This window comes from Lepidochelys kempii, chromosome 2 (genome assembly GCF_965140265.1).
Source record: "Lepidochelys kempii isolate rLepKem1 chromosome 2, rLepKem1.hap2, whole genome shotgun sequence".
NCBI classification, from domain to species: domain Eukaryota; kingdom Metazoa; phylum Chordata; order Testudines; family Cheloniidae; genus Lepidochelys; species Lepidochelys kempii.
The window spans coordinates 237,031,252-237,058,928 of record NC_133257.1 but is presented as its reverse complement, the minus strand read 5'-3'; the positions used below and the strand labels follow the sequence as shown (position 1 = coordinate 237,058,928).

Below are 27,677 nucleotides of genomic sequence, written 5' to 3'. Positions count from 1 at the left end.
AGCTACTCTTCTCTTGTTCCTTGCCCTTCCACCTTCAGTGACTACCTGCTGAGCCCCTTCTTCATTTTCCAACTCTGCAAACCTGTTCTTGAGCTCTATTTCTCCTTCACTAGCCCATCTTTTCCTCTGCCTGGTTCTTTTAGTCACATGCTTCCACTGACCACTTTCCTCACCCAGTCTCCCCTCAGAATTCCTCAGTCCTGCTTCCATCTGCAAGTCTGAGCTTTTCCCTTCAGATACCTCATGCCTTTGCTCCATAATCTGCTCGAACCCCTTTCTAAACTCAACCAGACTTTCCACCTGCATCTCCAACCTCGGATCTTTTCCTCCATCAGCTCTGTCAGACGGCCTTTCATGCAGACAAAACTCTTACCAGGTACTCCCTCCAGGATCACGTACCATATCACAGCTTCCACATCCAGTCATCTTCACTGTGTCTTCCACTACGAGTCACTCCCACTGCTGCCTCTGTATCGGTCATAGCCTTCCCACCTAGATCCTGTTAATCTGGGAAACACAAACCACACCAAAACACCACCACCCACCGCAAAAACAAACCCCAAACAAGCACCACAATACAAACTCCCCCTGAAATGCCCGTTTACAGCTTTGTTTGCTCGCCCGCTGCAGCTGTCTGGGAAGTTGAGAAAGTTGGTGAAAAGATGGGTCTTGGACTTCCATTGCAATGGAATGCTGTGAACATTGAATCTCCTTCACCTACAAGTCTCACCCTGTAGCTGATGGCTCACTTGCTCCTGAAGAACGCAGCTCCGTGACACAGATTGCTCTTTAAGTGAGGCACAACCCATGGAATAGTACAGCCCCGAGATAGGCTTTGAAGATAAGTTGCAGAATTTCAAAATCTGCTCCTTGATGCAAAGTCAGCGCCCATAGTAACCTGCATAGTAGGGTGAGCTGCACATGCTGCATCATTGAAACCTAACACCACCACAGTCACAGTACTGATCTACTTTAGCCTTGTCAGCTCTTTTCATCCAACATGGTGGAAGGGCAAAACAGGCACCGGAGCAGCGGTTGGAACATACAACTTTAAAAAGGGAAATACAGCAACATACAAAGGGAAATATTGTGATATTGTTACACTGACATGCTGTGAGACCCGTATGATTTATATACTATTCTTAAATCACGACTCCAGACAGGCTATAAAGAACAAAATGCATAGGGCAGGCGTAACTATAAAACAGGAGAGACATGCCAAGCACGATTAAATATTAGGGGCAGCAAAACCTCTGAGTGGCTGTTGTGCAAGAAATTACGAGATGGGTGGGACATGGTCACTGCCTTTTACCAAGGTCACCTTCTGTCCTAGACCTTGTGTCACCAAACAGAGCCATTTGAGAATAAAAGGTGAAAAATGTGACCACTTTCAAGCCAACAGAGCCAGAGGATGATGGCATTACAGTAATACACCTAGCTTCTAGCAAAGGAAGAGGAGTGATGTCTGTTTAGTGAAATAATGAAGCAACCATACAGTCATTCTTGGAGCAGTAGTAATTAATTCCACTGAAGTACTGTCCAGCGTTCCTTGGCTGGAGGTTTGATAACCATCACAAGTCTTAAAGAAGAAGAGAGTAAAAGTGAAAGATAGGGGAGAGATTTCATGGCTTATAGCTCCAGTTTACTACCCAAACCTCCTCTCAAGTCAGTGAAATGTATTCGTCTGATACGGAGTTAATCATTGCTTTATAATCACAGATCCAGAACAGCAAATGTCACACTTATGCCAAGTGCACAAGCTACTTATAAAAATCTCAGTAATTTTGCTATTTTATCAAACTGTAAGACAGCAAAATTGTTATATTGGTTATGAACCTAAGACCATTGCATGTCTACAAAACTGGCAAACATGTTGCATCACGTGAAATGCATTTCTTAAATAGGTTTTTAAGATTTCACACACATACACACCCCTTTCCAAATTTCTACCTAGTGATTAAAAAAATAAAATCACACAACTGAGTTGTAAAGCTCAGTCTCAGGTATTTCCATAGAACCTGGTACCACAGTACTGAAAAGCCTTTCCTGATAATGTCACTAATTACAACTGATGCTTGAATGTGACTGTTAGAGGCATGGTGGGAAAAGTCACATTCAAACATCAGTTGTAATTCGAGCTATTATCATTAAGCGTTTTCAATACTCTGATTTTTCCAGCCCACCTCTAACAATCACAAATACAGTGTGAAACAGCTTTACCCAGGTTTCTCCGAGATCCATCAGTACATGGACAGACCAATTTTTTTCCCCCCAGGAACCAAGTTTCTGAGACAAAGCTTACAACTATCACATACATACATAGAGATCCAGCTGTTACAAATGAAAAAACAGGAAACCGTTGAGAATCTCAGACCGCTTACAGTGTTAAAAGGAAGACAGAGCGACCCTCAATTTTAAAATGACCGCTTTCCTCTAGTGATTTCCTCTTGTGAGCAAATGGAGTAGCACATGAAGGATTTAAAATAGGGACAATTAAAAAAAATATAGTTAACTTTTGGTTATATAAACCAACAAAATAAATTTGTTGACTTCAAGAGTGGCAAGTTTTTCTTTTTGTTTAGTTTAAATAAACTATTAATATTATTTACCAGACAAAAAAAGAACTGTCCCTCTATTAAGTCAACTAATTACTAAAAGTTACAATTTTAGGAAATAAAGTTTGAGTGTTTCAGAAAAAAAACTTCCTTGTGGTCGAACTGAAGAAATTACAAGTTTGCCATAACAGTTGAATTTATTTACAAATTTAAGCATGGTTTATACACCTCAATTTACATAAGAGGGAAACTAGTATTCCACTTTATATCAATATACAGTGAAAGAAAAATGAAAAAGCAAAGAGCATACTAAAATGAACCTTTATTATTCCAAAAACAGATGCCAAGCATGTCATATTTGCATGTTCCTGAATGCATATTCCTAAAATACATATACATCTGTAACCAATCAGCCAAGCAGCTTGGTATACTGTTTTAGAGCAAATGTCTTGAGGTTCTTCCATACTGTACTAGGGATGTCATGGTACTAAGCTGACTGAATGAAAACAACATAGTAAATAGGAAAAAACAGAGGTATTGCAGCAATAGTTTTGAAAGGAAAGGAAAATGCATTCTCTACCAATAAAAAAAATTGAGCTAGCCCAATGTTATACTTACAACAAAATCCTGTGTTAATGCTAATTCTAAATTTAATTACCAACTTATTTCAATTTTTTCCACATTTATTGGCACTATTTTTTCACTATTTAACCTTAAATGTTAATTTTCTAAAAGCCTTCTCTCTAGGACAGAAAAAGCGTATAGTGTCTAATATTTTCTATAATTGTACAGAGAGATGCTTCTAATCGGTAAGTGTTAGTTTTCCTAAAAATTATTCCTTGGACCTGGCCGCAGCAAGATGCATATATAATGCTACTAGCAATAGTTTTTGCTTGACTATAACCTAGTTGCCAATGTTTTCTTTTAGACTTTCTTCTGGCTCTAGAATGTCTGAGTATTTATATGGATTAAAAGTTGTAGAATTTCAAGCAAAAAAAGACATTTTTATGGAACAGGTAACAGGGAATGTTTTTTAAAACAACAAGCCACTTGCTTCTGAAGTACCCTTTTTTGTTGAGTAATACTTGTCTCCTCTTGGAAGAAATCTTTCACAGGTTTATCAAAAAGCCCGTACACAATATTAGTAAAAACCAATTCAATAGTATGTCCAGCAGTATAAAAGCATGGCTATCAAATTACATCCATATATTGCCTTTATAAAGTTTGAGAGATAACCTTGTCAGGAGCACATTAGGTGTGACAGCGCAGCATTTCCCATCCCTGGCACAGTTTTGTCAGCATGAACACTACTTTTTACAGCGTGGTCCAAAGAGTTTTAAATAGGTGTATCCCATTATTGCCCACATATCGTGTTGAAAATTTTGAATCATATGCGTACATTTTATCTTTTAAGAGCAATAGAAGTGAAATTAGCAACAGTTCATCTGTTTTGGGAGCCCTGTATTTCCGTGTATTGGGGATGCACTGTGTATCCACTCATTTAACAGTTGTGTTTGTTGCATTTCTGGAGCAGAAACAGTGTTTTTTTAAAACTGTACTTTATTGGTAAACATAAAATCATTACTGTTCTGTAACTTTAGCACTTAAGGGCTCACTTTCTACAAAACTTTATACTGTACATATTAAGATGGTACCACTTCAAGCCCACATATAGCAGCATAACCAAGGAAAATATGCTTGAACATACTAGAGCATTCACTTTTCTTTTCTTCCCATTTCAACATTTGGCTGAGGTCTCCAAACAAGGTGGATTCAATCCTGAGATTTTATATTTCTGATTTCTTTTTCCTGGGGGAACTTACTTTATACCTTGTTTCTCATTCTGAACAAAGACAAAAATTAGATAATTGTAACAAAAGCTCGAGACAATGCATAATGCTAAGAAATGTTATTAATACGATGCAAACATCAGGAAGAAAAAAAGCTATGTTGCATTCGGAGACAACTGCATTGCTAGACGTACATTCTTCAAATTATCAGTTAGACTCCATAAAGGAAGTTGTTATCTCACTTCTAGTTTTTTCCCCTCTACAACTATCTGGATTTCTTTGGCATCCAAAGTCTCATACGTCAATAAAGCTTCTGCTAAATTCTTGTGTTCTTTTGCATGGGTCTTCAAGATGTTCTTTGCTCGCTCATATGAGTCCTAAAGTAAAAAGGTAAAACTTTTTTTAAAAATTCAGAACAGAAAATTTAAGAAAATGATACAAGTACATTTTTTAAAATGGTTTTCCTCATTAGATTCAATATAAACCACTCTCAGCACCCGTGAGAGATGTCCTTTCAGTTCACTCTTAAGTATAGCTTTGATCTTTCAAAGACTTAAGCACTTGAAGCATTTTATGCTTAGGATTAGAGTCCCACAGACTTCAGTGGCTCTCCTCATGTGTGTAACTTTACACCCACATTTAAGTCTTTGCAGGATCAGGATCTATGTGTGGATTGAGGAAGCAATCCTGCAGACCTGCTTTGTGCTACTTAATTTTTTTTTTCTTTTTTTTAGTAAATCTGGAAACCAAATGACTGACAAATCAGTATAAGATTCCTCAAAGATTACTATTGAACATGTCAAGTTTTAAAATCAAACACTGTGAGTTATCAGAACACAATAAAAGGGCTTAATAACATTTAAAAATACTCATATTACACAGCTTCAGATGTTGCTGTCTCTCTCAAAATGTGCCCAGGCTCCAAAGCGTGTACAATCTGAAGTTTTTTTGGTTATTTTTAAATTAAAAAGTACCTTTTATCAATTCACTTTCAGACAATTTTTTTTAATTACCTCCCAAAATATTTAAGTTATGATCCATTGAAAATAGAGGATTAGAAAGATATAGCAACACTAATCACAATGCTATAAATATCTGAATAATCTGAAAATTCCAATACACCATTTTAAATTAAACATAATAAATCTGAATCTCAAATATATCAGCACTATTAAGAGTTAGAATAATAAATTATATTGTATATAAATAAACCACCAACCATCCCTCAAAACGCTAACCAGGAAGTAAAAATTTGAAAAAACGGTAGTAGATACCCTAAATTGGAACTCTGATCTGGAATTCGCAGAATGACAAAGAATTATGTTCAATTACTTGAGGGAAAGATACAAAACAGTGTGAAAGTAACACAAAATCACCCCCTGTTCTAAAATAGGTGACTGGAAGGTATTTAGTGAAACTCCCACATTAATTCATTGGAAATTACACAGTTAAAGCAAAAAGAAAAGGAGTACTTGTGGCACCTTAGAGACCAACATACCATTCATCGGATGCATGAAGTGAGCTGTAGCTCACGAAAGCTTATGCTCAAATAAATTGGTTAGTCTCTAAGGTGCCACAAGTACTCCTTTTCTTTTGGGGAATACAGACTAACACAGCTGTTACTCTGAAACAGTTAAAGCAAAGCACCATGTGTTAACATGGAATGCATCAGGTGTGCCTGGATAACTAAACCAACCCAGCCTATGCCATACTGCTTAAACATAAACCAAATGCAAAGCTACTAACAACTCCTCAAAGGAATTCAATATGAAGAGACTGTGCGTTTTTATTCAAATTTGACTTAGCTGCACCTTTAAGAATGTTTCCATCCACAAGGTCAGACACTATATTGTATATTGCAAAGAAACCAATATAATCAGTCATTCATTATCTTTGTTCAACTCACCTCTTAAATGAGATAAGTAATTGCAGGAAACAAATCTTACCCTTAAAAGTGTTCTTATTTCCTGTTCAATTGCCGACTGGGTTTCAGGACTGAGCTTCCCTGTATCTGTGTACGTCATGACACCAAGCTAAAGAAAGAGAATAGCAAGACAAGAAAAATCCTCCATTTCAATAAAACACTGATGCTATTGCTATTTTTGTATAAATAGCATCACCCACCCGCCTATCTACCATATAGATAAGCAAACAAAATTGCTAGATAAGGTAATATATACATCCATATTAATAAATCCCACAAAAAGTCACAAGCCAAAATGAGCTATAACCTCACTTCAGGATTGTATTTCCACACAATCAAAACAAAGCTCCCTTTAAGGCTAGCCTATATAATGCTGTCTCTTTAAAAGTCTGCAAAAAACTCTTAGTTCTCTCCACCCCCTTTCCAAACCTCAGCTGAGATTTTCTTCCAAGGAATGAATCCTTAAGATTACATTATGTTTTAGAACATTTATTTTGCTACCAAAAAAAAAAAAAATCTTGTGAGCATGCATAAGCAGAAATTTGTTTGTTTAATGCAAGCGTATAAGTTGATACATCAAGTGTACAGAACTCAAAAAGAAAACTCACTGTATAAAGGTCAAAAGACAAAGCCTGCATTTCAAATTAGCCAAATCACTAGTTACTATGTCAACAGAATTTCTTGATCTCTATATAGCTTGATCTTTCATAGCTGTGTGCACATAAAAGGTACAGAATCAGAGCAATAGCTATGACTCGGTATGACTAAGATTGAATTAATATGATCTTACCTTCTCACTCATTCCAAACCTAGTCACCATCAGCTTTGCTATTTTAGTAGCATTGTCAAAGTCACTGGAAGCACCTAGATATTAAAAACAAAATTTAAGTTAGAGTCAGCTAAACCAAAGTTACATAAACTTAATATCCATTGACAGAAGATTCTTTAGCCACAGATATCAACTGACCTGTTGTGATGTGATCACTTCCAAATACGAGTTCTTCTGCTACTCTCCCTCCCATACTAACATCCATTTGTGCAAGCAGCTGGGATCTAGTTTCACTCCACCTGTCGTTTTCTGGTAGCAAAGATACCTATAAAATGTAGAACTGGTCAGACTAAAATAAAATAGAGCATAAAACAGAGCAGTGTTAGGGCTTGTGTTTTTTTCTGGATTTATTAATTTCATTTTTCAGGGGCGTTTTTTTAAGCAATTTTCGAGTTTTATATAGATGTCTAAAAATCAGGGGTTTTCAGGGTTCATTAGTATATACTGTAATGAGCAATCTCTTTGTAACATTCCTTAGTACACTTTAATGTAGTCCTGTTTCAAATTGCACTATGTTAAAGCACACTAGGGAACTTTTAGTGCACACCAGCAGGGTCTCCACGGACCTATTAAAGATCAACACATTAGTTTGCTTTAAAAATCACACCCCCCGTAGTCCACATTACTGCTCTGTGTAGACAAGGCCTAAGATACATGTAACTATTTTCAGTGTTTATTGGATAAATACCAATTTCTTTTTCTTTTTTTTTTTTTTTTTAAAAATCAGAGGTGTTTTATTGGTAAAATGTAAAATCAGAAGCCCTAAGCAACCTACAGGTTGATATACCTAAGAACCAAGATCAGGGAACTACAAAATGACTAGTAACCCCACTATTTCCTAAATGTGTGCTGAGCACAGGTCAACTTGTCTGAGGGATATAGATTCATAGATTCCAAGGCCAGAAGGAACCATTGTGATCATCTAGTCTGACCTCCTGTACAACACAGGCCTTAAACTTCCAAAATAATTCTCGTATTCCTACAACATCCCTTTTTAAAAAACATTCAATCTTGATTTATTAGTAATTTTTGTTGTCAGAAGGGGGTCATGGTCCAATGAAGTTTGAGAACCACTGCCCTATTCTATACAGATTTCACAGGAGAAACCAGTGTTTCTCAAACTGGGGGTCCTGACCCAACAGAGGGTCGGGGGGGGGGGGGGGGGGGAGAAGGGTCCGCAGTATTTCCACCTTTACTTCTGCATTCCTTCAGACCTGGGTGGCTGGAGAGCGGTGACTGCTAGCCAGGCGCCCAAATCTGAAGGCAGTGCCCCGCCAGCAGCAGCACAGAAGTAAGGGTAGCAATACCATACCATGCCACCCTTACTTCTGCGCTGCTGCCTTAAGTGTTGGGTCCAGACCCCTACAATTACAACACTGAAATTTCAGATTTAAATATCTGAAATCAACACCATGAAATTGACCAAAATGGACTGTGAATTTGGTAGGGCTCTAATTATTATAGATAATACCATCTCTCTCTAGTAATGGACCAATACCATTGTCAGGATTCATTTGTTTCTATTATATTTAAAAACTCCTCATTGTCCTTTACTGTGCTGGCCATAGATTTCTCCTTGTGTCCCCTATCAATTTCTACAATTCCTAACTTCTGAGTTATATTCATTACTGTCAACTTCCCCTTTCTTTAAATTTGTTTGTTTTTACAGCTGCCTCCACTTCCCCTCTAAACCAGGTTGATCTTTTAACTAGTGCAGTCTTCTTTTTCAATTGGGACTTTCTGGGCATTTAGTAAGGTGTGCTTAAATTATTTCCTAACCCAAATTAGCCCTATTAAAGCACATGTATCACTGGTCTGGACTTTATTCTGCTTGCACATTATAAACATGATCAAAGTCATGATCACTTATACCCAAGCACCCATTAATTTTTAGTTCTGTGGTCAGTTGCTCTGTTAGACCTTGCCTTAATATAGAATTCCTCAGTGTTGACTGCAACACTTGAGGATGTTTTAGTACCAACAGCATGAGACCTCCAGTATATGTCACTCAAACTGAAGTCCCCCAGTCTCAACTTTTTTTCCTTACATGTTGTAAATAGGTGCATACGGCAGTGGTCATCTTGTTCCCTAAAACTAATTTGGTGATCTATAGCACACACCAACTAATATCCCATCTTGTTCTGTACCTGTTTGGACACTGGTCCACATGCTTCCGGATCAGTGTATTACGCTAGTTTGGCTGGATATTAAAAGACAAATATACACAATATGGAACACGTCCCTTTTTGTTCAAATAACACCCAGCTCAGATTTCAAAGGACAGGACAGAAATGCTGAAGGGGCAAGGTCTGTCCTAAAAGAAGAGCGAGCAAATTATTGAAGTTAGCAATATATTTTAGATAAAATATCTTTGGAGAAGTATTGGCTTGATACAAGGAAGTTTCTATAAAAGGCAGCTCTGCTTTTAAGCTTTCTGGGATTTTCTGGCTGTTCTAGAAGAGAAAAGGACCAGTACTAGTTCAGAATCATATCAAGACTTAATATTCCCTCCTTGCCTGTTTGAACCATTATTGATGGCTAGCTGGTTTGAAGCTAAAGAGAAGTCTGTCTCTCTAACCCAGCTATAGGAAAAAGGAACAAAGTGGAAAAAAGATTCAGAAGATTCTCTTTAAAAAGCTTATTTTTCTATCATATATACATTAGTTTATTACAGTAGTTTTGCAATATCACGACATGCCTTTTATGTCACAATGTTGCTGGGAAATTCCTTGAAAGTGCAAAAAGGTAAATAGTATAAATGTTAGGCTTATTTTTAAAAAACCTCACATGTCCAAGTGTTGGTCCTCGGGGCATGATTGTAGCTTTGTTGATTGGCATTGCATCTTTGGTATAATATGCAATTATAGCATGTCCAGATTCATGATATGCTGTGATTGTTTTGTTTTTATCGTCAATTTCTACACTTCTACGTTCAGGTCCTTAAAAACATATGAAAAGGAAGAGATTAATAAAGCTGCATAAAAGCACATGAAATTATCATTCAAACATGTTTACATACACACAACCGACATTTGAGGACTACAGTGAAATAAGAATCAAACTATTGTCATTAGATTTGTTACTGGGAGGAATTTTCAAAAAGGCTCAGTATTGGTCAAACCCCGTTCTCACTGAAGTCAATTTGACTTTAATGGGAGTAATGTGAGGCTAATTCCAAGTGCATTTGAAAATTTCAGTCCATCAAGTATAAAAGGATCGGAAGAGGTTTTTGGAATAATATATATGGCTCAGGCATCTAAGTTTTACCTCACCACATGCAACTCAAACCAAATCTTGCTCCAGGGTTCTGATAATCTACCTCCCTTCTTTACAAGGAAGAAGCATATCTCCTTTAATTGATCCTTTGCCTCCCATTTATTTTTAAATCTGACGGCATACTCCTTACTGAAACAGTCCTTGCTACAAGAAGCTTGCAGTATTAGCAAATCTCAGAAAATCTGTTTTAAACCGCGGTTAACATACTGTTAACCCTCTGATCCAGATGGGTCCTATCCAAAATTGAAGTGAACAGCAGAAGTGTACAGATACAGGTCATCCCCTTACTCCTCATCCTCCCCCAAAGCCTCAGTCATGTCACAACAGCATGCTTTACCTCAATCCAAGTATTCTCGTAACTGTATCTATGGTATAGTCTGGCTGAGTATGTTACAGACAGTGCCGTTGTTTATTTTTTGTACACTATTTGAATTTGTGAAAGATTACTGCAGTAGGTTGAAAACATGTTAATTTCTTCCTAACTTCAGCGCTTCTGAACACCCAAGCATGTTGGATATAATGATAGATGATTGCATCTAAAAGCCATTAGCCTAAATGGCCAGAGTAAGTTTCCCAATGTAGCACACTACCATACAGAGCGTTTGCTGTCAGTATCTGAACCTGCCATGGTAACTATTATAAGCTTTGACCTAACTAGATAACATTACTGTACTTGAGGCTATTACATTATTAGAATATCATTTAGGTTTGCATTTGAAAGCATCTATCTCAGGACTTTCTAATGTACCACCATTGTAATTGGTAGGCACTAACCTAAGAACATCAGTCTAACTGAGAAGAAGGTAGTTGAAACGGATAACGAAATGCAATAAATACACTCAAATACAAAATCACCACACTATCTTAAAAATAGTTAGTCTTGCATATGTAAAAGCCTACCCATGAGAATTTTGTCCTTTGAGAATTCCAGTTCCTTCATGGTTACCATATCTTTCCCATCAACAGCTGCCTTTAATGCAGCTTGATTCACAAGATTTTCTAGCTCTGCTCCAGAAAATCCTACTGTACCTCGGGCGATTATTTCTGGATCGAGAGCTGTGTGCAAAAAAGAATAGATATTGATACCACCTATTATTTTCTTGCAAAGATTTTTTTTCTGTTTATCTAACAATGTCAAAAAGGGGTTCGACATTTATATGAATGAGAATGCCTGGTTACAATAGTAAATATCTCATGTCTCTGGATTTAGACACACCTTTAACCATTGCGGATTAGAAGGAAGCTTTGCTTGGGGCAGGTTGTCCCATAACTGCCTATTGCAGGGTTTCTTGCACCTTCATCTGAGGCATCTGTTTCAGGCCACTATTGCTGACATGACAATGAACCAGATCAGGGGTTCTCAAGCTTCATTGCATCGCGACCCTTTCTGACAACAAAAATTACTTCATGATCCCAGAAGGGGGGACCAAAGCCTGAGCCCTCCCAAGCCCCGCCACCCCGGGGGAGGGCAGGGGAAAACCAAAGCCCTACCTCCCCAGGCCGGGGAGCCAAAGCCGAAGCCCAAGGGCTTCAGCCCCAGGCAGGGGGCCTGTAACCTGAGCCCTGCCACCCAGGGCTGAAGTCCTCAGGCTTGGGCTTTGCCTTTGGCACTGGGCCCCAGCAAGTCTAAGCTAGCCCTGGCGACCCCATTTTAATGGGGTCACAACCCACTTTGGGGTGGAGAACCGCTGAGCTAGATGGACCAAGAGTCTGATGGCAAAAGATGTCACCCCATGCAACTAAATATTGATACTTACATTGATCATACTTTATTTTATTAAGGTACCATTTCAGAATTTCTGTTCGACCTTTCACATCTGGCCTTGGAACTGTAACTTGCATGTCAAAGCGGCCAGGACGTATTAGAGCACTAAGAGAAAGGAAAAAGAAACTTAGTAAATAAGACATGCTTTAACATTTGAATATCAATGTTACTGACAGAGTGTTACAGCAACACATCTAATTTTCTTAATAAAATAGACATTTTGAGAAGACTTTCTCCCAGGAACACACCTCTCTCTCCACTTACCTGTACACTGCGGAAAAAGCGGATGTAGGTGTTTGTTGCTGGTTAACTTTAGATTAATAGAAATTGCTTTCTGCCATCAGGAGGTACAGTAATTTTTTTTGTATAGAATTACTACGAAAAATGTATATGCAGCTAAGGGGGTGATTCTTTACCAAGTTGTTAATGCATCATGGCAGATGGGGCACCCAGCCACCACTTTGCAAATTTTTACAATTCTTACTAGAAAACATGGTAATATTACCTATTTCCTCTAAATCAGTGGCTCTTAAATGTTACAAATTGGCCAGTCCCTACAGCTTTCCAGAGAAAAGTAACCTCAACATCATTTGTAAAATCTGAAGATTATCACAACTGCATCTAGTTACTTAAACAGCCCCCATCACTATACAATTGGAGATTTAATACACATTTGTGAAACTGGTACATAAACTTCATACTTACTTATCTAATGCTTCAGGGAAGTTTGTTGCACCAATAATAATAACTCCTTCATTAGGCTTAAAGCTTCAAAAAAAGATTTTAAAGGATATTAGTTTACAAAGTTAGATTCCTAAGCATTATGAAATTTTATTTAAAAAAAAACAAAAACCAAAAAAAAAACAAGGACTGCCCACTTTTTAGCTAGTTTACTACTCCTGGCTCTTCTCTGGGCCAGCTGCAGTCAATTGGCCTTTCGGAGTGTGGAGTCCAACGAGGTATGAGCCATAAAGAACATCAGAATGGCCCTATTGGGTCAGGCCAAAGGTCGATCTAGCCCAGTATCCTGTCTTCCGACAGTGGCCAGTGCCAGGTGCCCCAGAGGGAATGAACAGAACAGGTACTCAAAGTGATCCATCCCCTGTCGCTCATTCCCAGCTTCTGGCATACAAACATAGCCACATCAACCCAATGATTGTCTACAGGTCCCCTCTATCTGCCCATCCATTCCAGAAGACACAGCTCTGGAGGCAATCAATTGATAGATCATCATTAACAGGGACAAAGTGTCTTTATTTCCTAAAATGGAGCTTAAAGTTTGGTCTAAGTAATGGAAAAGGGGTACTTTTCACCCCCCAAAATCAAACCTCTGTTTTGAGAATTAAAGTAATTTAGGCTTAATCAGTAACAAAAATAGCTTTGTTAGGCTTCTGGCTTGAATGAGTTGATGTGAAACATCAGGTGCGTTTTTGTCCAACACCCTGAGTTGCACTATTACATAAAGATAGATGAAGGAACCCTTGAAACACTGTTCCTAGTTCTCAAGGTCTGTATCCCAGTGAGAACACCTGTCAAATGCATCTACTTGAATCAGAGGAAAAAGACAAAGTTAAGCAAAGCTGGTGCACATAGCCCTTCTGGCACTTACTAAGCCATTGCCCCTGGGGCTAGAGGGGAAGGGATTATTCAACCCTGCAAAGAGAAAGCAACATTTCCATCACTACTTCCCCTTTCATTGGTAGCTTTAATTCCTGCTGGAGCTCTACAGGCACTAAACCAGCTAATGCTCCAACTCAGATTTCTCATTCCCCCGCTTCATCTTTCCCGCCTTTTTCTCTCTCTTTTTTTTTTTGCACCTCCTCCATCAAGCCCATTCCCCTCCTCGCCAATTCATCTGCTTTGCCACTTCAAACTGGCCCTCTCATATACTTTCCGCCACCAGAATCCCTGGCTCTACTGTTCTTGCTGGCATAAAGTGGTGATGAAATTGGTTCTAGGTATTATTTAAATTGTATAATCTTTAATCAAATCTCAATTTTGAAGAGATTCTTAACCTTAACTTTAAGAGAGGGAATATCTCATTCAGGTGTTTGAAAAATATCAATATAGACAAAGGTTGGCTCACTACAAATGAACAAAAAAATACATACCCGTCCATTTCGGCAAGAAGTTGATTGATGGTCTGTCTTGAGTAAGGATGCATTGGAGACTCAATTCTCTTCCCGCCCACAGAATCCAACTCATCAATAAATATAACACAAGGAGCATTTGCTTTTGCTTCCCCTAACAAAGAAAATATTTTAAGAACATTTGAAATCAAAGTATTTCACATACTGAAACTAAATCCAATTTTCCCTATTATTTTAGGATTCTATTATTTCTAGTCTATTATTCCACTATTTTAGGACTCCATTTTTTTGCCAACTGTCACCAGAATTGCACTTATTTCAGTCAATGAACTAACGTATTTGGGAAAAAGTCACCAAAGATTAAGAAATTCATATTTTAGATCATATGCTCACAAAAACTGTTTTTTAGTGTCAGTAGATGTAAAATTGTGACCCATTAAAACAGAAGACATTGCCAAATTTGAGGAACTTTAAGTTGACCCACTGTATTGTACCTTATCAGCTATCTCACAGCAAAAGTTTCAAAGAATTACAGGTATTAATTAATGCTCAAAAGCGATAGTCGTGGCCTTAGAAAACTCCCCAATAATCTAACATTCAGACCACAAATGGGTGCATACATACTAAGCATCACAGGTTGGCTTTATTTTCCTTCTAAATACTATCTGTTCAGGAAAACTTGCATCTACATATATGGGAAGGTGACTTGAGCAAAAGGACAAGTGTCAAGGCAAAAAGTCAGTATTTGGCCATACCAGTTTTCATAGTGCTTTAAAGCTCACACTCAGAGGCTATTGATTGGAATAAGAAAGGGGATATTGAGATGTTAGCAACTGTATTGGCCTTAATTTGATGAGGAGAGGAAGAAGTGAATAATCCCTCAATATATTTCCTATCACAAAATATTTTCTCCAATTCTTCAGACATATGGAGATGAAAAAAGGGCACACCTTAGTCAATTCTTGCTTTTCAGTATCTTCGAGGTAAGCATCACAGAGGAACGATTCTATTAAACTTAGATTTTATAAAACCTTGCGTTATCACAACTTCAGTTTTGGCCCAAAATTAGCCTACTCTCATGATAGACAAAAATATACTAAAGACGAATTAAACTGATTAATCCAATATTAAATGGATTAAAAAAATAAAAGTTAAACCCAATTCTATTTTGAACTGAGAGGGACACAGTCAACTTGATATCTACTCAGTTTAATAAATAAACCTAACTTACACAGCACTTTTCATCGAAAAATCTCAAAGCACTTTACAAGGGAGGGAGGTATTCTCCCAGTTGTACAGACTTGGAAACTGGGGCACAGAGGTGAAGTGACTCACCCAAGGTCACTCTGCAGGTCAGTGACAGAGTCAGGAAAAGAAACCAGCTTTCCTGAGCCCCAGTCTAGTGCTCCCTCCACTAGACACATTTTACTTACTTTTTAAGGAGACAAAGTTTAAAGTAAAAGAAGTGAGTTTCAGGTACTACACCTGTGCCTAAGTCGCCTACCAGTTTGTAGTTTTACCACTTCCCCCAACTTTTAAAAAATGTTTTTTTTCCGCTTGCTGTGTGAAAGTTACAAAAAGGAGAAAATTACTATACTGTGGAAAGAATGAAACTGGCTACACACACAGTCTTGTCAAAATATTATTTATTATAGCACAGTAGCATCCACAATGTGCTAAGCACTGTACACACATTGAGGAAGACATATCCTACAACATGCACTTACATTTTAGAAAGAAAAAAAAACAGACAAAGGATAAAGGCAGGCAACACAAGGAAAGTGTCAAGCTGAAGACTGACATCTTGTTTGTTACATTTTGTTTATATTTTGTTTTATTTATATTAAAACTAAAAAAAAGTTCTTCCTTACTCATTACTAAGGTTATGATTTAGTCAGGGTATTTTTAGTAAAAGTCACGGACAGGTCAAGGGCAATAAACAAAAATTCATGGCCCGTGACTTGTACTATAAATACCTGACTAAATCCAGTCGCGGAAAATCACAGAACCCTTAACTTCCTTGACAGACACGAAACCCTACTCATTACATTTAGTAATGTTGGGACCTTGTGACAACAGCAGCTAAATAATATTTCAGACAGAATTATGATTTTAAGTGAACAGTGTCCCTTTGTCTATGAAAGACTGAGGTATTAAATAACTTACCCAGACACATTTCTACATGTGTTGGAAATAGTTTAAAATTAATGCTGACAGTTAAAAATAGTAGGTTTCTGCAGTTAATGGCCATTCATGAGTCCAGTTAGTCTCATTCATTTAAATGGAAAACTGGCCCAGAGTGGAAGTGTGTTTTGCCATGAGACATTGCTACTTTTCAGCAGCCAGGACTTTATGCAATTAACGTATGTACTCCTGACATGTTTAAATAGCATCAGCAAACACCCAACTTCAAGTGTTAAAGGAATAGAAAACAACTGAACTGAAAAATTAACTTACTAAACAGATTTCGGATACGACTGGCTCCAACACCAACGAACATCTCATCAAACTCTGACCCAGATGCGTAGTAGAATGGAACATCAGCTTCACCAGCCACAGCTCGGGCAAGAAGGGTCTTGCCTGTACCCGGTGGTCCAACTAACAAAATCCCTGAAGAAAGATTTATACCATCATAAACAAACTGTTATACAGTAGCTCTCTCATACCTTCCAAGCCTTTTAAAAAAAACCTTACAACTAGCTTCAATTATATCTTAACATTTAATTTCAAATATTGCTCAACCAAGATTTCAACATGGTTGCAGCACAGCAGGACTTAAGATTTACAGTTGATCTGTTTATACTTTGATCCACATTTGAAGCATGGAAACAGCAGATCTGAAAATTTAAAAAGAAGCATACTGCCAAATAAAATCAGAAATCTAGATACAACAATATACAATACTATCATTACTGAAATTCTACCAATGTCAACTTTTTGATAAATATATTTAGGAAAAATTGGAGTTCTGTTAGACTTGCTCAACAGTGTTGCCCTTTCTTACACTTGAGAATTTTCCCCTTTAAAAACACAATCTACTATGTAGGTTGAGTCATGGTCCTGTGACTTGTTAAATTATGAATATGATCAACAATATGATCTCTATAAAGTAGGGTGGGTCAATGAGACTCATTTAAATTTTATAGAAGATTTAAAGCCTGTCTATATGAATTAAAGAGAAAAACAAAACCGTTTAAAACATAATTATAACCTTATTTCAAATGTCAGATGAAAATAATTTGACATAAACAGAGTACAAATTCCCTTTTCCCCTGTGTAAGTGAGCAAACAACTGCCATAAATGCCATAACTTAAGGCCAGTGTATATTAGACGATTGAGCCATTGTTGAAAATGGGTTTCAGTTATGAGTGCTTCTAACCTGTTACTGAAAACAGTTCAAGTGGCAGCGCAGATGTGGCAAGCCCATTTCACACCCCTGAGATTTGGTGGTGGTCAAACTCAAGACAAGTTCCAGCAAGTATTAGGTTATACTTGCTGAAATGGTGGTAACCATTGTGTCCAGTCTAAACCATTTTCTATACCAGTTCATGGCAACAAGGAGAGGCAAGCCATTGTCAACAACTGTTCCATTTCCTAACAGACTAACTTTTAGGATGGAAAGAACCATTCCATTCTAGCCCACTAATTTCTTAAACTTTTTTTTTTTTTTTAAACTCATAGCCTTCCATTTTTTTCCCCAAGATTCTCATTTCTCACATTTGGGCTGAGACAACACAAGAGTTCTGGGGGAGTTTCAGCAAAAGTGGCTGAGCCCTTTTAAAGTTAGAGCATAAATACTGCTTCTTTTTTAAACATATTAAGATTCTTTTATTAACTCAGGTGATTTTAAGCTATAAACATACCACAGATTTAATGCTCAATGAGCACAAGTGCCTTTGATACGATCAAAATTTTGTTCACATAGAGTTACAAGTGACAAAGATAAAACACATCTACCATACACAATACCAATTTTTACTACTTAAAAAAACCTAAGTTACCTCTCATATCACAACGGGGTAGGTAGGACTCTTGGCATCGTATAGATGATATATGCTACACTGTAGCTGTGTAACACACTGGTGTAGTTTGAAAAGTCAAAATGGCTGAGAACTTAATATCTGGATGATGATGGACAGCAAAGCCCAGTGAGGACTGAATCTAGTCATATTCTAAACAAAGAGTTTGCAACCATTCTGGTAGCTGTATCCATTGCTTCACACTGACTCAGACATTCAAGGCTTCAACGTGACATTTCAGAAATCTTATTATATAAATTAGACAACGTTCTTACCTTTTGGAAGTTTACCTCCCAGGACAGTAAATTTCTGTGGATTTTTCAAGAATTCTACAACTTCCTGTAATTCCTGCTTTGCTTCTTCCACCTACACATTAAAATATGCCAGGAAATGTGACAAAGTAGTTATAAAAGATTGCAGCTATTTTGATACAGTTACAAATAATTGTGGACAAAAAATGTGGAAGTAGTCCGTGCTAGGAACATGAGTAGATATGTTCAGATTGCAGCAACTGCTCACACAAAACAATGGACTAGGAAAATGCATTAAATGCAGTGTAGACCTTAATGCTTCAAAAAGAAAGCATAATATTTTATATTGTCCTCATGATACAAAAAATAAAAACAACCAAATTCTATAACAAAGTGGAGTATTACTGAAGTTAATGGCCAAGTTTTCTCCAATGAGACTATCACAACTATTTATTTCAGATAAATCAAAAATTTTTGCAGTAGAGATTCAACAGGAATTTAGAGTGCAGGCAAATAACTAGCCATTGAAATAGTTCCCTATTAAGAAGATTAGGGGAATCAGAAACAAATGCCTTCTGACGTTTTAAGCACCTAGAGTAGCCTTCTTCAGTGGTAATTCTGGCTTAGTAGAGACTGTGCTGTCCTTAAGCATTCATTCCCAACATCTGGTAATACTTGAAGCTTGTGGATGCAGACACGTCACTCACCACAGTGGCAACAAAAATATACTTATGCTTGGCTACTACAGTTTGAGAACGTTAGTTTGTGAAATAATCTATTCCAGGCACCAGGAAGATAGAACATACACCACGGACTTCCCCCTCAACCCATATTGCCTACAGAAAACAAAAATCAGTTGGCAGCTACTTACCTGGACTCTAAAACCTTGTTGCCTCTCTACTAACTATAGAACAATTTGGAAATGCAATGCTGGTCTTCATTTCCTTGCTTTTCTAGGTTTATGATTCATTCACAGTGCAGACCTAATTCTATCATTCTATAGCCAGTCCTATAAAAACAAGACTTTTAGCCATGGGCTACCACTTTTAGGAAATACCTGCAAGAACCCATAATTTATCAGGTTCTCAGTTTGGCAACAAGCGATCCACGCAAAGCTAATTTTTTAACTTACCCCTTTAACATGTTCAAAGGTGACATTTTTCATCTGAATAGGATCAACTGCTGCATCAAGCCCAGATGTTGTCCGAAAGCGTACTGCAGGCAAACCAGAAGGGGGGATGTTTCAGTATACAAGATGCCATTTAATTCCAAGACTACATATATTATATTTTTAATGGATATGCACAGTTAATCTGCCTGTGTTATGCCATCCATATCTTTTTTTGAGAGCAATGTTTCCATTCACAAGTGTCCAGCTATAATAAATATTTTAATAGCTTCATTTTGTAGAACAATTAAGGTTTAGATTTTTTCCACATATATTTAATAGCTATATGAACTGAATTCAGTGGTTATGAAAGAGATTAACCAATTGCTTTTTGGTTCATTTTAGAGATCATTCCTCCACAGCTCAGGAAGAAGTCCTGTCTCCACAAAAAATATACATGGGTAGTTGTACAAACTTCCCCACAATGCCACAACAATGAATCTCACCTCTGTTCCAGAGGGATCACCCCTAAATATGGAACTGTAGTCCAATATTGACACATTCAGCCTTTGGCCATTCAGATGAAATAGCTAACAAGCATAAATTTATGATGGCGCTTTTGGCAACATAAGCACCTGGTCACTAGAAGCTAGGCGAGATCACATGAGAGCCACCAAATGGCAAGAAGTCTTTTTCTCACTACTGACCTGAATGAGAACAGATCGACCTAAATTCTGGGTCGCATTACTTATTCGGCTCCCTCCACTCTCATTTGCAAGAGTTTTGTCAAGAATTGACAGAGTATCAGAGTAAGAAAAAAAAATTACTTTACACATTTGTAGTTATCTTTTGAAGTGCTGAATGCAAAAGCAATAAATATTGCTTAAATTCCTTTGGTATTTTGAAACCAATCACAATACACTAAATAATCACAATACAAAGTACAATACACATTCTACTTAGTGTTCAACCTGAACACAAAGAAACTGAGTAAAGCGAAAGGTTAAAGGAATGAAAAGTTAACAAACCAGTATCAGAAAAGGAGCCTTTACCAGATAAAAATGGGGTTTTTGACAAGCCATAAATACCAAGCAGTAACAAAACAAGAAGAAAAAGACGTGTTCGTCTTAACGAATCTGTAAAAGAAAAAAAAATTTTTTTAAATAGGAAGAAATAAACTACTTACCAAAAAACAGAATGTGATGGTATTACGGTAAAGCAGCTTACCATTTGTTCTTTGTGTCAGTGCCTGTGCTTTCAAAAAGCCCTCAGCAAAACCAGTTTTAAATGCATCTTGATGAGCTTCAGGTACATTTTTTGTTTTCACTAACTTGTCTAAGCTTTCAACATCAGATCCTCGGTCTCTCAAAAGGAGTCCCTAAACATACATTGCACACTAATATTAATTTGTATTCATTTTGATAGAGAGCCAGTTTTCATGCAGAGCAAAAACGATAGTGAATTGGCTTCCTGACGTGCAAGTTTTTCAGTGAGGAACTGTCAGACATTAGCAATATTCATTTGTTTTCAGTTTACAAAACGTTATACAGTAGAACCTCAGAGTTACAAACACCTTGGGAATGGAGGTTGTTTGTAACTCTGAAATGTTTGTAACTTGGAACAAAAAATGTTATGGCTCTTCTTTCAAAAGTTTACAACTGAACATTAACTTAATACAGCTTTGAAACTTTACTATGCAGAAGAAAAATACTGCTTTTAACCATCTTGAAACAAGAACAGAAACAGGTTCCTTACCTTGTCAAATCACTTGTTTTTTTAAACTCCCCCCCCCTTTTTTTTTAGTAGTTTGCATTTAACACAATACTGTATTTGAGAGGTTTTGTTTTTGTTTTCATTTTTGTGTCTCTGCTGCCTGCTTGCATACTTCCGGTTCCAAATGAGGTGTGCAGTTGACTGGTCAGTTCATAACTCTGGTGTTTGTAAATCTGAGGTTCTACTATACAGGGCATCCGTGACAGAGTAGCTATTCCAATAACAAAATTTACTGGCTACTCCAAGATCTGGGTCACTGGGTTTACTGCATTAGATTTCCGCAAATTAGCTTTAACTCAGGAAGACGCATCCTGTTCAGGTAAGCATGCTACAACGTTAAAAAGACATCAGCCACCAAAGTAGCTATTCTTAAAGCAGTAGCCAAGTTACAACTGCTATAGTACAAAAAAGCACCATTTATAAGTGAAACCACTCACTGAATTTCTACATTTAGGAGTGCTTCACTGGTCTCCAAGATTATTTTGTAATTTATTTTAAAAATAAAGTCAGAAGCAAAATATTTTATTTTGGAATTAAACATTTACTCTTTTAGGTTTTCAACCTGCCATCATTACAAGATGTAATAGATTTGGGGATCCTTATATCAGCAATAGTAGAGCAAGTCCTGGATGCAGGATTAAGGAGGGGGAAATGGAATCCTTTCAATTCATTCAAGTTATAAGATCTAGGAAGATTTTCCTTTCAATAAGTGAGAACATTACTGATTATTCAGTAATGAAATGTCATGAGTTAAGTCTTCAATTTCTTCACAGTAGTCATGATCTCAAAAATGTAGCTCTTTGTACTTGCCTTTACAAATGAAGGGGACACATTTTCTGTTTCTGGAAATCGTTCAGATGTCGACTGCAGACGTCTTGCTCTTGATTTCAAAGTCTTAAAACCCCGAGACTGTATGAAAACTTAAACAAAAACACTTTCCTTTAACATCATATTTCCTCTTTAAGCAGAGAAGGAATTTGTCAAAAAAATCAAGGTTACACCATATTTGTAGGTTCTTCCTCTGTCTTATTTCTCCAAAGCCTCTTACAAATGATTCTCTTTGTTTTTATTATTTATGCAATAAATATATAAGCGACTATACTAAAGGTGCTGGGTGACAAGAATAAATCACTAGTCACTTCAATTAGTCTTAAAGTTTTATCTGAGCCTTTGAATGGCTACACTCACTCCAAAAAGCCTCTTGCAACCCAAGTTCCCCAATTAACACTAAAATCGTTCTGAATCCCTCAGCATATTTAATTAAATGAACTGCAATCCTACTACAAAACCAAAGGAGAGCGACACAAGTTACATCTTAAAGCTCACTAGCACTAACGTCAGATTGAATTTACTTATTTGACTTAAAAGATGAGGGGGTATAGGTCCTCTTCAATAACATAACTTAAGAATTTCACACCTTAAAGCAAGGTCTATTAATGATGTCATATTTATTGACTTTACCAAGAAACCATGTTTCTAAAGATCTCTTCTGATTTAACACCCCAAAAACTCGTAAGAATAGAAAGCCCTTAGGATGACTTTTTTAAAAAGTAAAGTACCAAATTCAAGTAAGTTTGCCAATATTTGCTGAATGCCCCCTTTACTCAAACTAAGTAGAATTTCCCAGGGGAAAAAAAAAACATGATGCAAGTTAAAAACAAATTAACTGATCTCATGAGGTAGTTTCTTGCTTCATACCTGGCCAGCGCTGAAGGTCTGAACACACACGCTGGAGGGGACTAGGATGCTGTCTGTATAAGTAAGAGGTGCGTAAAGTTCTAAAGACATCCATGAAACCTAGAAAAAAAGATTCAACAACATAAGCATGATTTCCATTTTACGTACATGATATTTCACACTAGACTTTTTACTTAGACTAAATTATTCTTAATTATGTTGAATCCAAATGTCTACTTTATTTATATCTGGTCACTTGAAGTTCCAGCACAGAATAATAAAGAAACCATTACTAACAACATATAGTGGGAATTACTGAATTTCCTCATTTTGGACACTTTCTCAGTACGCTAGAATCCTTTTTATTAGAACTTCCAGGTGAAAACAAATATTCCAGCTAAGACTCGGGATCCTGCAACTGCACAGGAAAATCCCAGTTAACTGGACTCTCACAAGATTTCTGTGTTGAGACTCATTTCATGAATGGATTTAAAAATAAGGTATGTACAAAGCATTAAGACATTTTAAGATGACACTAAGATATATTTGATTTATTTAATAGTTGCAGTATAGCATGGAGGCAACAAGAAGTGGAAAAGGGACAACACAGCAGGAAATGCGTCAGCAAATACCATTTCAAAAATGTTACCTATTGTGAATAGATAGCATACCACAAGCATGTCACATATCCATTGTTCAAAATAGCGCTACTCAGACTGAGGTTCACAAGCCACAAGTGACTCTTTAATGTGTTTTCTGCCGCTTTTTGCGACACATGATTTTAAAACAATGTGTGATTTAATTATTAACCAATCAGAATGCTTTTACTATATTATTTTATAGGTTAATAATACTTGGTCAGTCATTTTGCTGTGAGAATTTTACATACATAAAAAATATATAGTAAATGAAACAATGAATTCACACTACTGTGGCTCTTTGCGGTAGCGCTGAACGCTAATTTAACTTCTGAAGCACTGAGATCTGAGTATCGCTGGTTTAGTGTCAATGAAATGCATTGTACTGCTAAGAAACTGATTTCAACATCTCCATTAGGCAGGCTTCAAAGGTGGCACAGATATGGTCCACAAAATGATGATTCAGGGGACCATGAAGCCAAATATATATTTGTAAGCACATGTTCAAAGAAGATATTTATATAAATTGGTTAAATCTAAGGATCATTCTGGGCCATCTTCTTAAATGTAACTGAAGGGTATATTAAAATACAAAAAACGCTTATATTAATGAAACATTAAGGTAACGTTTTAAATGCTCAAAAGCCTGGAAATGCAAAAGTTAGAGTTAAATGTACAACCTTAATTGTGCACCCTTGTATGTATGTATGTATGTATTACTATACAATCTTTAATTATGAGCACATATATAAATGAAGTTGTAATAAGATGCAAGAGTAACAGCGAAAAGCAGTGTGAGCTGGCATCCCGCATAAGTGTTTACAATTGTGGAACTTTCAAAGCTCGTTGTCAGCAGTACTTCATTAACACAGCTAAATTAAAAACACTCTGGTAAAGAAATTACACTTAAAACTCAGGAAAAGTTTTGTAATACTTAGGCTGATTCCACCTAATTCTCAATTTTGGTATCCAAAGCCCTTAGGCAACTTTACAAATCTTAGCCTTAAAGTTTAAGAAATAAGTAAGGATAAATCACTAAAAAGCTAACTAAACTTCTACATAAGATAGTAAAATATTTCATCTTGAATCTTGGTGGTTTATTTCAGTGACATAAGGACATGCTGTTCAACAGAACTTCTACAATAAAATATACTCTGCTTTCAGCTGTTACAATGAGCTTGCTTCAGTCCTGAAGCAGTTTCTACTATTCTAAGATTTCTTTCCCCTACACTGGAGTTTTAGCAGCTCTTCAGCCTGTGGCAGGGCTCCTCTCCCACCAATAGCTCTACCCAGGGCACGTCTACACTATAAACTTAAGTTGACCTATGTTAAATAAACTTACAGCCACCGCAACTGTGGTGGTTCATGTCCACACTGCCCTTCTGTCAGTGGTGCATGTCCTGGAGCGCTTCCACCAACTTAAGAGGGGCAATGTGATGGGGTGAGAGCCAGGGCTCTCAGCTCTGCACACAGCTCCCCGCCAGGAGCCCAGCTCCTCCCTACCCCCTACTGGAAATGGGGACGCCACACTGGGCTTCTCAGCTCCCTGCTGGGAGCCAGGCAGCTGCACTGCGCTCCAGGCACAGAGCTCCCCACTCGGTGCAGCCACGCTCCCAGTGGGGAGCAGGGAGTCAAAAGCCCAGGGGGGCAGTCCAGATGTGAGCAGGGAGCTGTGAACCCGGACGGCAGCCCAGCAGGGAGTGGGGAGCCAGGACCGCAGGACTCCCTGTGGGGAGCCTGGGCGGCAGCCTGAGCAACACCCTGGGTTGGAGCAGACTGGGCAGCAGCCGAGCTGGGAGCTGCCTTTCTTGTCAATTCACAGCTCAAGCAGAGCCTTGAAACTGACAATGACTGTCAATAGATGTAAGTAATACAGCGTCTACAGGGACACTGTGTCGCCCTAACTACACCAACGTAAGCTCTACGCCTCTTGTGGAGGTACCATATCAGCGTACTAGAGCACTTACATGGGCAGGAGCAAGGCTGTAATATGTACACTGACATAATTAGGTCAATGTAAGCTGCCTTACATCGACCTAATGCTGTTGTGTAATCAGGCCTCTGTCACCCTAAGTGAAAAGATCAATCTTATGAACTGGACTTTCATAGCTCTGAAGACTCCCAAAAACCTTTGTAACGCTCCCCTTTCAACCGGGGACTTGTCTCTGCAAGTTATTTCTCCCATTTATACCAACTCAGGATGCAGTTCCTTTAGTACTTCTGTTCTGAGGCTAGCCTCGAGCTGATTTCCCTCTTCCTAGTCTCCCAACTACTATGCTGTGGAGGCAGCAATTTAGATACCAGTTAATTGCTTCCGCTGCTAGTGCAATCAGGACACTTCTACCAAGACCTTGCTTCTGCAGCAACATTCCTTTTGAATTTGGCAGAAGAGTCAAATGATAAGGCCATCATCAAAAAAAAAATAAAAAATTGGGGGGTTGGGGGGGTTTAATAGACACCCAGATTCTAGAGCCAGAAGGTACCACTAAGATCATCTAGTGTGAACTTCTGCATAACACTGACCATAGAAATTCCCAAGTTCTTACATTATTTTCTGTAATGACACAGTTAGCAACACATAGTAACAGTGAAGCCAATCTGAATTCCTTTTCAACTCATATCAACATTTCTGTAGTTTAAAAGCTATAAAAATTCTTCAGAGAAAAGGAGGACTTTATCTAGACTAACACATCATATTCAGAGACAGATACACTAGTAGTTACACTCAGTTTCTCCTTCCATTCACTGAGTTTAAGGCTTTGTCTGCGCTATAAGGGAAAGTCGATCTAAGCCACGCAATTTGAGTTACGTGAATAGCGTAATTCAAATTGACGTAGCTTAGATCTACTTACCACGAGATGCACGCTATGCTGTGTCGCTGTGAGATGCTCTCTCGTCGACTCCCCTTACTCTTCTCAATCTGGTGGAGTACCGGAGCCGACGACCAAGCGACTGGCAGTCAATTTAGTGGGTCTTCACTAAACCTGCTAAATTGACCCCCAGTGGATCAATCGCTGCAGCCTTGATCCCAGGTTGTAGTGTAGACAAGCCCTAACTGGTAAATGAAACTAGCAGCTCAGTCCTGCCATCAGATAAGAGGGTTGCATTTGCCTCAATGTTAAATTGATAAAATTAGCTACTACAGCTGAGCTGGATATCAGACTGAAGAAAAAAACTGAACTCTAAAATAGCTAAGTCTCACAATCTGACTAAAACACTGAGCGTGACTGGAAATACACTACAAGATATTCAACAAACTCAGAGGAAAACTCTACAAATTATCTGTATAGCAAATGACACTAGTATTCTGACTTTTTTTCTATGGACAGTTCCAGTAGATTGTGGTTTAAAACAAACTAAGTAATTGTATAAAATAATGACCTATGGCTTGATTTACCATGGTTTCAGCTTGAAAATTTAAGTGCGACAGCTTTCTCTAGTCCCATTTTTATTTCTGTTGAAATGGTAATACTGACATACCACCCCGGAACATACCATGTTTATTTTCAAAGAAGGACTGTGCAGAGATATAGGATGTATTCCACTGGGAAGAGATTTTGTTTTCTGTACAATAGCCAGGAAGCAACCTGGTCACTAGTTCATCGAGCTGGCTAACTTTCAAGTCGGACAATCCCAGGTCTCTCAGATTCAGAACAGGCTGTAAAGCAATAAGAGAAGCATTCTAATATTTAATAACATCAGGTTTCAGAGTAGCAGCCATGTTAGTCCGTATTCGCAAAAAGAAAAGGAGTACTAGTGGCACCTTAGAGACTAACCAATTTATTTGAGCATGAGCTTTCGTGAGCTACAGCTCACTTCATCGGATGCACCCACGAAAGCTCATGCTCAAATAAATTGGTTAGTCTCTAAGGTGCCACTAGTACTCCTTTTCTTTTTTTAATAACATCAGGTCACCTCATGAAAAAAAAGTGCTAAGAAGGAGATATTTTCACAGAATTACTGATACAGCTTCAACTATCA

General features: G+C 37.7%; 1 protein-coding gene across 6 annotated transcripts in view; it reads right to left on the bottom strand.

Moving 5' to 3' along the window:
* Positions 1-2,862: 2,862 nt before the first annotated feature.
* The window catches only part of YME1L1 (YME1 like 1 ATPase), a 31,551-nt gene continuing 6,736 nt past the window's right edge, over positions 2,863-27,677 (bottom strand). For 2 of the 6 annotated variants that reach the window (XM_073334332.1, XM_073334328.1), the window contains exons 3-19: positions 27,192-27,354; positions 23,080-23,178; positions 22,192-22,301; positions 20,836-20,986; positions 20,637-20,744; positions 19,633-19,715; positions 18,525-18,615; positions 16,687-16,839; positions 14,251-14,383; positions 12,845-12,907; positions 12,132-12,244; positions 11,275-11,430; positions 9,886-10,037; positions 7,237-7,363; positions 7,060-7,133; positions 6,292-6,378; positions 2,863-4,722 (exon numbers count right to left, since the gene is read on the bottom strand). In XM_073334332.1, the coding sequence (XP_073190433.1) occupies positions 4,579-4,722; positions 6,292-6,378; positions 7,060-7,133; positions 7,237-7,363; positions 9,886-10,037; positions 11,275-11,430; positions 12,132-12,244; positions 12,845-12,907; positions 14,251-14,383; positions 16,687-16,839; positions 18,525-18,615; positions 19,633-19,715; positions 20,637-20,744; positions 20,836-20,986; positions 22,192-22,301; positions 23,080-23,178; positions 27,192-27,354 (2,007 nt within the window). In that variant the 3' untranslated portion in view covers positions 2,863-4,578. Of the gene's footprint in view, positions 4,723-6,291; positions 6,379-7,059; positions 7,134-7,236; positions 7,388-9,885; positions 10,038-11,274; positions 11,431-12,131; positions 12,245-12,844; positions 12,908-14,250; positions 14,384-16,686; positions 16,840-18,524; positions 18,616-19,632; positions 19,716-20,636; positions 20,745-20,835; positions 20,987-22,191; positions 22,302-23,079; positions 23,179-27,191; positions 27,355-27,677 lie in introns of those variants that run through there. The other 4 variants (XM_073334333.1, XM_073334331.1, XM_073334330.1 and 1 more) reach the window with 3 other exon arrangements.